Source organism: Cynocephalus volans, chromosome 12, assembly GCF_027409185.1.
Source record: "Cynocephalus volans isolate mCynVol1 chromosome 12, mCynVol1.pri, whole genome shotgun sequence".
Classification (NCBI taxonomy): domain Eukaryota; kingdom Metazoa; phylum Chordata; class Mammalia; order Dermoptera; family Cynocephalidae; genus Cynocephalus; species Cynocephalus volans.
The window spans coordinates 6,098,546-6,110,652 of NC_084471.1; the positions used below are offsets into that span (position 1 = coordinate 6,098,546).

Here is a 12,107-nt window from a genome sequence, read left to right on the forward strand (position 1 = left end):
CTCTGGGCACAGGGGGGCGCGAGCCGCCTTATTCCTCTGTGATCAGCCCTTCCAGGATGCAGCTGGCGCCAGGCTCCGTGGGCCCTGCCCCCTGCCTTCTCCCCCCTCGCCCCTCACCACTCACGGCCTCTTCCAGGTCATCATCATTCAGCCTCAAGTGCAGACGCAGCCCGAGAGTCCGGCGGAGTCACGGCCGCCCACGGAGGAGCCATCTCAGGGAGCTCAGGCCACCAAAAAGAAGAAGGAAGACCGGCCCCCAACCCAGGAGAACCCCGAGGTAGGTGGGCCTCGCTGGAGGGCCCAGGCCCTGCCCAGGCTGTGTGGACGGTCTGGGGCAGCTGTAGGCACAGCACAGTGCAGGTGAGGACTGCCTCCCTATGGGATGGTCCCACAGGCTGTGGTCACAGCCACCCGTGCAGTGGGCACTCCTGGGGCGGTGGTCAGCCAGCTCCTAGGACTGTTCCGCCTGATTGCAATCCCAGCACTGCCAGTTTGCAGCAGTGTGCCTGTGGGCCAGTCCCTTCTGTTTTCTTATCTGTGACATGGGAATGGCAAGGCCTCCATCCTTACAAGCTGCTGTGAGGATTTCACGAGTTAATGCCTGCCGGGCCCTTGGAACAGGAGCCGTCCCGGGAGCTCCGGCTGTGGGCCCCTCCGTCCAGGAGGGGATGGTGCTCCTCTGGGCAGCACATGACCCTACAGCGGGCCCTGCCTCTTCTCTGTGTCCGCGGCCAATCCAAATGCATGAAGGTGGGCAGAGCAGGACCGGAGTGCTTTAGAAGCCAGCTGCCGCCTCGGACTGGTGTGGGAGCTGTACACGTCCCCCTCCCCATCTGGAGCAGGAGGGATAGACATGCTCCCGTGGACCCATCCTAATGCATGGCTTATGTGCAGCCACCTGCATTACAGAGGTGTATGCGGCAGCAGCTGACTCAAGGCCCTCCTTGGTTGAACATTCGGTGACAGCAAGTGATGGTCCTCGCATCGCAGCTTGCATCCTCGGCCGTCCTAGGCCAAAATCAACACTGCTTCTTGCCCTGGGCCTTTTTCCACGTGACTCTCCTACCCAGCTCCCTTTTCTCTACCTCCTGGACCCTTGTTCATCCTACAAGATTTGGTTCAGAACGGTCCTCCCCACATGCCCTTCCCTGACCGCCCACCCCGTCCCACAGGCCGAAAGGCCCCTCAGGGCTCTAGCAGCTCCTGAGATTCTCTGTCAATGTGCCGTCATCAAAGGGAGGCCGTCATCTATCCACTCCTTTCTCTGTATACGCATCTTCGAGTTTGCTCCCTGCCAGGCTCTGTGCCAAGGGCTGGGGACGCTGAGATGGGGGCAGATGTGGTCCTCACCCTAAGGAAGCTCACATCTACAGACAGAGACAGGCATGGCTGCAGAGACTCCAACGTGGGTTAAAAATGCCCAGTGTCATCAGAAAGTTATAAATTGAGAACTATAGGAGGTGAGGGGAGAAGGAGAGAGACTGTTTCCTCTTGGAGGGACCGAGGAAGGCTTGGCAGAAGAGGCCGTGATCAGCAGAGCAGAGGGACAGGCAGGATCTCAAGGAGAGGGCAAGAGGCGGGAGGGATGGCAGGTCAGGAGGAGGGTACTGTGCGGGCAATAGCATGGAAGCAGGAGAGGCTCAGCACACCCAGAAAAGGCACCTGGTGTGTTGGACTGCACGTAACACAGGTGCCTGTGAATGTCTTGAAATGAGGTTAAGACAGATGTTCGGGCTGGCTGGTTCTAAGCTGGTTACAGTGCAGCGTTATAACACCAAGGTCAGGGGTTGTTATAACACCAAGGTCAGGGATTCAGGTTCCCCTGTTGGCTAGCTGCCAAAAAAACACAAACAGACGAAAGACAGATGTTGGAACCTGATCCTGGGAGACCTGAGCGCTGGCTGCCGAGTTGGATCTTTGCTCTTTAGTAGTCGGGAGCCATGGAATGTCTTTGAGCACGAAAGTAGCTTGATTGTTGTCCTTTGGCTTATCCCAAAAGCCAATAAAATTGACTGCTAAATGAGGCTACGATGTGAAACAAGTCTCCTCTGTAGTCCCAAGCCCAGTCGTGTCAAGAAAGACAGCCAGTTCCATTCTGTAGCAATGTCTAAGCACCGACTGTGTGTGTGGTGGGGCCCTGGGCTGGCTTTCACCCCAGGGCTCCCTCGGGCACCCTCTGTCTTCACGCCCTTGGGGTTTTGCTGCACACTTGACATTTGGGAAGGTTTTCTGGGTAGATTCTCTTTGTTCTCTCAAAGTATATCTTAGTCAATTATTGTGCATTTATACAATTAGTATAATTACATCTAACCACATAATTAGCGTAAATATGTGTAATGATTTAAGTAGAACTTGCAGTAACAACGTGTCTTGGTGTAAAAATCCTGATGAAAGTTTCATTTGAGAGACGGCCGAGGAGAGCTGAGCGGCGTGGCCCTGCACGGAGCACCTGACACCGGAGCAGCGGTTGTCCCAGAGACTTCATCAGACCAGCCACCCGGAAGCCCAGCGTTGCTGGGTGGGGGCGTGGATTTTTCTAAAAGAACACGAATTGGTGTTTGTAAGGCTCAGCCCCACATGCAGGGCGGGCCAGCCCAGGGGTTGCCAGAGTGGCGCTAACACGGCACAGGAAATGCAGCATTAAGGGGACATCAGTTTGACCCGCACCCCAGACGACTCCTGGACATCTAAGAAGGAATAGTACAGTTGCCCTTGAACCCCAAGAGGCATGTGTAAGGAACAGCAGAACATGCTGTTGACCACCTAGATGAGTATTTGCTGCTGGTAGGGTGCTCAGCACGGGTCAGATTCAGTCCTCACAGTGGGCAGCCTCTGCACCAAGGATTGTTAACCCGTTGTACAGATGGGGACACTGAGTCCCAGAAGTAGTGACTGTTATAGCACCAGCAATCTGGCCCCAGAACCTGTGGTCTGAGCTGTGCTGCGTCGGAACTTGAGAGGTCACCTCCTCCTTTGTTCAGGCTGAGTGGGGTCAAGTTTAGGGCCAGAGATGAACTTCTTGGCACAGTCACAGAAAGGCTGACCACTATCCCAGGACCTCCTCCTTACCTGATTTTCCTACCCACAGCTCCCAGCCTTTCCTCCAAGTAAAGATTATGGGTGTTAAAGATCCCGTTACTGGCCTTCTCAGGGGACCACAAGGCTGGCCTCACCTACACCAGGACCCCTGCCCTTCCAAGAGATTCCAGAGGGTCAGTGGACTGTGGGACTGTTATTGGCCCTGCGTCCTTCTTTGCTCTGGCTGCTAGGGAGCTCACAGCCCAGTCTATGACTCCCCTCAAACAATTGCACAGGGCCTATGAATGGCTTCATTTTATTTTCCTAAATTTACCCTCCGTTTTTCTTACTTCCTCATTTATTTTGTGTTCCAGTGTGTTTTTTATATATATGTACACACTATGAATCCTTTTCCTGGAATCAGAATGGATATCAGTAATTAGTACTCTTGTGTACCAAGGTGAAAACCTCCTTAAAGGACCTGTCCCGTCTTACCTTTGCGTGTGGCTGAGACAGCTCCTCTCGTTTCTGAAGGGACATATCCTCGTTGGCTCCCTGCCAGGCTCTGTGCTGGGGTCTGGGGATGCCGAGACGGGGACAGCTGTGATCTTTGCCAGGAAAGCCAAAGTCTCTCATGACCCTAAGCTCAGGGGTCCCAGGGCCCCAGCACACCCTTACACACCCATTCTATCATCTTAAACCCACGGAGCCACCCGTGGAGATGGGATCATGTCCCGTCTTTTAGGATGTGCAAACCCCAAGCTCAGAGCAGCCAGATGACTCGCTCAGGGTCATGGTAAGAACTTGACCACTTGAGCCCAGCAGGGCCTCTGACTTCAACATCTTTGGCCTTTCTGCTGTCCCAAAGGTGCTTCCTGATTTCAGTGGTGGCAGGGGATGACAACTATAGAAACAAATGGAAAATAAGGACCAAAGAAGACAACTTCAAGTAGGAAGTTGGGGCTGGGGGCAGATTTGGCTGCAGTCAGGCCGAGATTCTTGGGTCGCCTCCTTTGCTGCTATGATTTCGTGCAGTGAGAATCGAATGGCAGATGGACCGTGTTTCACAGTGAGGCTCTTGCTGTCTGTGGGACTCTACAGTGTGTGGCGTGTGCTCACCCGCATGGTGACATCCGGGCTCAGGGACATGAAGTGACAGTGCCCACTGCAGGTGTTGCAGGGCCACGTGACAACATCCCCAAATCTTTGCCAGCTTTGCAGCTGCTTCTCTTCCTTCCCTCCCGCGTCCTCTCAGGGGTTCTGTGAAGTAGGAGGGGCAGGAGTTACAAAGTTCCTTTTACACATGAGGAAACTGAGGCTCAAAGAGATGAACTGTGTGCATGGTCACAGGGCTACATGGTAAGCCCAGACCACACCTGGTCTCCTGGCTCCTGACCCAGGGCACTCTCGCTTCATCCTGTCCCATGGCCCGTGGCTCCTCTAGTACAGTGCTGCAGCCTTTTCTGTGGCCACCCGCTATCCTGGCCTCGGGCAGCATCCAACTGACTGGCTGTTCTCAGGTCAGCAGATGCCCTGCAGAGGGCCAGCTGGACACGGTTCCAGCCCCATATGAGCCCTGACCACAGCCCCAGCTGCCTCACTGGGCAAGACCCATCCACACACCCTCCGTCTGTCCACACCCTCCTTGTTACCACAGCCCTCGTCCCCTCCTCCTCTCTCCCCTGGGCCTTGCAGTGGAATCTGGCCAGTCTCCCTGCCCTTCGATGGGCTTCTCCCTGTCCAGTCACTCTGCATCCAGAATGATCTTTCCAAAACTCATAAACAGCCAAGGCGCTGCCCTCCTGGAAAGCCATCAAAGCACACACCATCGGGGTGGTTCTGAGTTCTCACTTGCTCTAAACCCATAGCAATGACAGGGAAAACGCAGACGGAGTTGGCAGAGACGTAGCTGTGCACCACTGTGTCCCCAAACAGCAGTGAGCGTGACCAACGCCCCAGAGTGTTAGACTCCGGTCAGGATCAGATGAAGGCTACCTGGAGGGAGGGCAGCCCACACGGGGTTGCGGGTCCCAGGAGTTCTCTGGAACCAAGCCCACCCTGGGCCACAGCTGTCCCTGGAGAGCTGGCCAACACTGAGGCAATTGCTAACTTGCTAAAAGGCAAGGGTAAGCAGGATGGAGAGAAAAGGAAGGAAGAAGGATGCCCTGAATGAGTCTAGACAGAATTGTAAAATATGTGGGGCTGGGCGGTTAGTTAGCTGGTTAGAGCATGGTGTTATAACACCAAAGTCCATTTTGTGGAATACTGTAGAACAGCATTCAAATAAGCATGTTTAGGATGTTTTAAGAAATTTTTTAAAAAGAATATCTAAAAATAAATGAGGAATAATGAAGCAAAAAATCAGAGAAGTAAAACAAGATCAGGTGTATATGAAAATTTGAAAATGTGGTAAAGAAAAACATGATTAGAAGCAGTACAGACGTGCACTCGACAGTGTGCACAGAGGTGGTGCGATTAGTGCTTTGGAAGATGGCTCCACTGGTGTGCTACAGAGACGCAAACGTGTAAAAGCAAACATACATAGTGTGTAAGGACAGAAGGAAGGTGGAGCAACGTGCCTTTCATCTCGTGGGAGTCCAGCAGAATAGGATGGAGGGCGGGGACGGAGCTGCACTGGGAGGGTGGGAGCCAACATGGTCCAGCATTGAGGAGGACCGGCCTGAGCTCCTAGGACAGAAGTATACTCCATCTGTCAGGCAGAACTAAAACAAGTAAGTCGAGAAGGCCAGAAATCTATGTCAGTGATAAAGAGAAAAACCATAAGAAACTACCAGGACAGAAACGCAGATTACCCATGAAGGAGTGACAGGCGTACTGTGAGTTTCCAGTGAAAGACAGCATGCTGATGCCCATCCCCAGGCTGCTGATGCCAACTCAGGATTTTGTACCCAGTCAAATAGCTTTTCAAGAGCATGGGCAAAATAAAGACATTTGCAGACATAGAAAGACTAAGAGTTTTATCACCGTCACGGAAAGAACTGCTTCAGTAGAAGGCAAGCGAAGCCAGGGACGGGCATCAGGGTATGAGACAGCTGTGAGGGCAGAAATTAAGCCACAGGTAAATTCATTCAAGTGTAGACTGCCCAAAATACCCAGTTTTGTTTTTTAAAACAGGTAAGAGTAGGTTGGCCTGTTAGCTCCTTTGGTTAGAGTGTGGTGTTATCACACCAAGGTTGAGGGTTCAGATCCCCACACCGGACAGCCACCAAAAATAAACTAATTAATTAATTAAAACAGACAAAAGGAAAATTCCAGGCAGCAGTAACAAGTTGGTGGGAGGTGATGTTTTAGAGGGAGTTAGAACATGCTAAGGCCAGTATAATGTTGGGGAGAAAGACAAATATTAAATAACTTTAGACTTCATTAGGGAAATGTATAGTTAAAATATGCTTAAAACATTTAGGATAATCAGTAAAAAGAATAAAATGCCACCTATAATTTCTAAATCATCAGAGGGGAAAAATGCAAATGTGAAACTTTTTTTTTTTTTTTTGTCGTTTTGTGACCGGTAAGGGGATTGCAACCCTTGGCTTGGTGTCACCCACACCGCGCTCAGCCAGTGAGCACACCGGCCATTCCTATATAGGATCCGAACCCGCGGCGGGAGCGCCACTGCGCTCCCAAGTGCCGCACTCTCCCGAGTGCACCACAGGGCCGGCCCCAAATGTGAAACATTTTTTGAAGAAGAAAGGAAAAAAAGAAAAGGGATGAGAAACTGAAAATACAAAATAAAATGGAGGAAATAAGTTCAAATATGGCAGTAGCCACAATCCATGAAATGACGCAAATTCCTACTCTTAAATAGAGAAATGAAACAGACTTTAACAATATCCCATTATCTATTGCTTGTAAGAGGCACACCTGGATAAAAAGCACACAGAAAGGTCGAAAATAAAGGAATGAAAAAGATATTACATAAATACTGAAGGGACATTTATCAAGACAATTTAACAGAAACAACATATGTTCCCCAGAACAACATAGTTTTAAGATACGTAGACATATAGCAGAATTATAAGGCAAACTTGACAAAACCACAAAACAGTTTTGAACGCACATCTATCAGAAACTAACAGATAAAACCTGGCAAAAAGACTTGGCTGAGCTTCCAGTATGAACAGGGAAACTACTTAGAAATGAAACTCCCCCTGCATCCCCTGCGAACTCATACTGAGCAATGAGAATTTGTTTTTTCATCTTATGCATTTCAAACTAGACCAAAGAAACTACAAACTGGTTGTCAGAGGCAGCGGAGATCAGAGCCATGCAAGAAGCTGGCAGTGCCGGAAGCAGCAGCAAGGAATGGTGTGGGGGACAACCAAGAGGGCTGAAGAGCTGCAGGTGCAGAAATGTTCAGCAGTATGCAACCCTAGAGGACCAGGAGTCCATCTGCAAGGGCAAAAGGGAAGGGAGTATCTGTGAGCTGGACTTAGGTTAGACAGGGCTGGATCAGGCAAAGCTGGGACTGTGCAGGAGAATATGGAGAAAGAATGTGCAGAAAGAGGAAGAGTTTAGTGTTGGCAAGTCTCAGAAAGCACCAGCCAAAAGTTATCTCCCGAAGGCGTTACAGCTGCAATCTGTAAAGTATCTAGGAACAGGAGAGGTGCAGGAACCCTCCTTGACCTTGTTGGAGAGGCAAAGGAGGCATGGTTAAACAGAATCCCTCTGAGGCACTATGTTTGAAGAATGAAGTCAACCTGCTTGGCAAAAGAAGAGGGAGCCTCTGAGTGGCTCCTGGAAGACTGATGTGCTCCCTTCCCCCAACCCCTGCGAATAGCTGGTCCAGGAAAGTTCAACTCATTTAATTATGTTTAGCCAAAAAAAAAAAAAAAAAAAAAAAAAAAAAAAAAAAAAAGATCTGGCATAACATCAATACAAAGATCTTTAAGGAAAAATACAGGGAAGAGAAACAATTTTTATGATGAGATAAAGAATACACACTGGAAAAAAATCTGATATCCTACTATGAATTTTTTAAAAAATACAGTCACCACTAAGAGGGAAACTGCAGAACTGAAATACAAGGTTTTAGGAAAAAGATGGCTCAGTGGCCAAAGTACTGGAGAGAGTGAACCATGAGTGGGAGTTATTCAGGAAAAAAAATAAAACCATCACAGAAATATATACATAACTGGATGAGCACCGGGGGCCATAGACACAGCAGAAGACACAGTAAGGGACAGAAGAGGCAGAAGTGAGAAACATGTACAGAATTTTAAAAATACAGTTTTTAAATATTAGAGAGAAAGTGATATCCACAGATGACAAGCAAAGAAGAGATAGCAGATGTATAATGGGAGGCTTCGAAGAAGGAAACCAGGCAATGGGACACAAGACATAGAGTAATACTTTTACCTAATTTCCTGCAATTGTGTGAGGTTGGCTGTAAGTTGGCTCCTGTTACCTGTTCATTATCTGTCCTCACATGACTGTGCACTAAAGTTATCTCCTGTGAGTAAAGGGGGATGGAGGGAAGGGTGGCCTGGGGAAGCAGGAGGCCAGAGTAGTCTCCAAGTTCCTAGTATTCTTCCAGCCCAGCCTTCCCAAGTCAGGCTGCCAACTGCTGAGGACATCCCAGAATCTCTGCCACTGTCCAGATAGCCACAAGGCCCAGAAGTGATATCTAAACCAGGGAGCACCAAACTGCAGCCTGGACTAGTATGGATTGGCTGAGCCATGGGACCCCAGAACTCCAGTTCAGGCAGCTCTGCAGCCACCTCAGTCATTCCATTACTCTTGCACTAATGTGAGAACACATCTTACAGGGTTCAGTTTTGTGGACCTCACTTTTTGTAGTGTGGTGATACTTCACTTTTTAAAATATAATTCAAGAAAAATTTACTGAAATAAAAAAAGACTTTGCATATTGAAAGGACACATAGTGTACCAAGGAAAATTGATGTGTATTCCGGGGGAAATGTTTAACACTGAGACACACCCAGTAAAGTTATTGACTTTTAATAGGAACAAAAGAATCCTGTAGGCATCCAGGCCAAAAAAAAAAAAAAAAAAAAAATCACTTTAGAGGGAAAGCAATTAGACTGGCTTCTGACTTTTCCACAGCAGCATTCAACTCCAGAATACAGTAGAGGAACATCTGCAAGATGCTAAAGGAAAGAAAGAGCCAAGGATTTTATACCCAGCCAAGCTGTCCTTCAAGTTTAAGGGATACAGATAAAAAGTATTCAAGTCTGCTGAGAACTCAGGAAATGTTGCTCCCATGAGCCATTCACAAGAAACTACTGCAGACTCAACCCCAGTCAACCAAGAGACAACTGGGAAAACTTTGCTACCAGCACTGGGGCAAGCATCGAGTATATTTAACTACAGGGTAAAAGTGAAATAGGATAAGGATGTTGGAATAGAATTTAAATATTATACACTCCAATAATGTATAAAAGATTCATCTAAGTAAACTTGAGGGAGTGAGGGAAGGTGGAATAAGCTCTCAGATTAACTCCTCTATATCATCTGGCACTTCCAGTGAATCCAAGAATATCATTTAAAGCTGACAAATTAAGGAGAACTATTTCTAACAGCATAGAAGTAAAAATTGGAAAGGAGTAAACAGTATTTGGGATGATGTAGAAAACCCAAGAAAATTGAAGGGGAAAAAAAAAAAAACTATGGACAATAAGAATTCAGCATGGCGACGGGGTGTAAAATCAATGTGCAGAAATCACCGATCTTCATAGAAACACACAGCAGCCTGTTAAAAGCTTTATAGACAACCCCATTTATGATAGCAACAAAGTGATTAGGAATAAACATGATAAATATTTAACACCTATTTGAGGAAAAGTTTAAAACCCCCAAAGACAAAAAAGTAGTAAACAGATGCACACCATAATTTTGGATAGGAAAATCTAATTAAAAAGTTGTCATTATGCCCTAAGCTAATTTATAACATCCCAGTGAGTACACCAACTGATTTCCTCATTCTTAGAACAACCTAAGATGGTTTCTAAATTTCACACATGAAAAAAATAAGCAGGAAGAGCCAAAGACTCTCTGAACAGGAAAAGCAGTGAAGGGATTCTAGCCCTACTAGGTATTAAAATATACTAGAGTGTGGCAGTACTCATAGATAGGCAGATTTAAGGAACAAAATAGAAGGCCCAGAAATAGATCCAAATATACATATGATAACTTAGCATATGATTAAAGTGGCTCCTTAAATCAGTGAAAAGTGGAAAGATGAAATCTTCAATAAATGGTTTGGAACAAGTAGGTAGCCGTATGGAAAAAATGAATCCATACTTCACACTATATTTACCAAGATAAATTCCAAATGGATCAAAATTTAAATGCAGAAAGTGAAACTATAAGTACTAAAGTAAAACAAATAAATTGCTTTGTAACTTCAGAGTCTCTACCCAAGATTCAGAAATCCAAACACTGCAAAAGAAAATATCGATAAATTCTACTACCTATGAATATTTTTTAAATCTTCATGGAAAAAAACAAAACAAAAACCCAGCTTCAGTGGAGCATATTCCCAATCCTTAAGTGTGAGCTGTGCTTAGTGACTTTCTCCCAAAGAGTACAGGACGGAGTGGGGTGAAAGAGTAACTTCAGGGTGGGAAGTGGAGAACACACCTCAGCCAGGTGAGCAGGGTCTGCACCAACAGCGGCGAGGGACGCACCCTGATGCCATGTGGTGAGGAGGACATTGCACCTCTGGGGTCTCTTCCCCCAAACCCATGACCCCAGTCCAGACATGAGAAAAGCATCAGAAGAATCCCACTAGAGGAACAGTCTAGAAAACATCTGACCCGTACTCTTCAAAACTGTCCAGATCATCAAAAATGAGGAAAGTTTGAGGCACTGTCACAGCTCAGAAGAGCCTAAGGAGACGTGACTCCTAAATGTCCTCTAGGATCCTGGATGGGAACTTGGGATAGAAAAAAGACATTAGATAAAAATTAAGGAAATTCAAATAAGGTGTGGGCTTTAATTAATAATACGTATCACTGTTGGTTCTTAGGTGGTGATGAACGTACCACAGTTAACTGTAGAACTGGGTGTGGGGTACCCGGCAGCACTCTGTGATCAGTCTGGGAACATCCCTGTACTCTAAACCTGTTCTAAAATGAATAAGTGGCCCCGTAAGTAAAGTCAAAAGATAAAAATATAAACTGGGGAAATATATTTGCAAGTCATATCACAGACAAGAGATGTGAACTCATTAATTCAGCAAATACGTACTGAGCCCCCGCTCTGTGCCAGGCGCTGTACTAGGCGTGGAGCAGTGGCGCCGCACAGCTCATGGCGGTTCTCTCTCAAGGCCAGCAAGAGACTGTCACTCCAGTCAGCTGCAAGCGCCTTAAATAACATAATGGGTCACAGGAGTGGTCACCTCTGCCATGTAATGAAACCTAATGCCATTGTCCTGCCCACACCCAATGGAAGGAGATTATACAGGGTGGTCACCCCAAGAGGTGGGGTCTCGGGGGGCATCTTAGAATTCTGCCTACCAGCAAAGAAGAGTGTAGAATAAAAAAAAAAAAAAAAAAAAAACACATAGTGAGCTCTGTATACAGTATGATGTGCTTTGTAAAGGTCAAAACCAGGTGAAACTAAGTACAATCTTGCTTAGACATATGTATGTAAGTGACCAAACTATATGTGTGGATATAAAAAATCAAGCAAAGCGTATTTGCCCAGCGTTTTCAGAGAGCCCTGAGCTGCTCCGAGGAGCCCCTTTAGGTTGAGCTGTGGATGAGTCCTTTGACTGGGAATCCGATTTCCCAGGGTTTCTTATACACCAATTTGGCATCTGGAGTTGTGGGGCGCCCCAAGACCCACCCCTGCCCTGCCACAGCGAGTGTCTGTCGAGCGCGAGTGAACACTGAAGGACACGCTCACGCTTCTCTGTTTCCTTCCCTCAGAAAATTGCCTTCATGGTGGCGCTCGGCCTGGTGACGACAGAACACTTGGAAGGTAAGGTCCGGCCTGTGGCAGGCTGGGCTGGGATGGCTGAAAGATGGGTGGGGCCGGGCGTGGTAGCAGAAGATGCAGGTGTTGGCAGCTCGCCGCGACCTGCCGGGTGGGCTGTGCCATCAGAC

General features: G+C 47.6%; 1 protein-coding gene across 2 annotated transcripts in view; it reads left to right on the top strand.

Moving 5' to 3' along the window:
* PHF21B (PHD finger protein 21B) overlaps window positions 1-12,107 on the top strand; it is a 104,431-nt gene that overhangs the window by 81,265 nt on the left and 11,059 nt on the right. For both annotated transcript variants that reach the window (XM_063076063.1, XM_063076064.1), the window contains exons 5-6: window positions 137-277; window positions 11,931-11,982. In XM_063076063.1, the coding sequence (XP_062932133.1) occupies window positions 137-277; window positions 11,931-11,982 (193 nt within the window). The remainder of the gene's footprint in view (window positions 1-136; window positions 278-11,930; window positions 11,983-12,107) is intronic.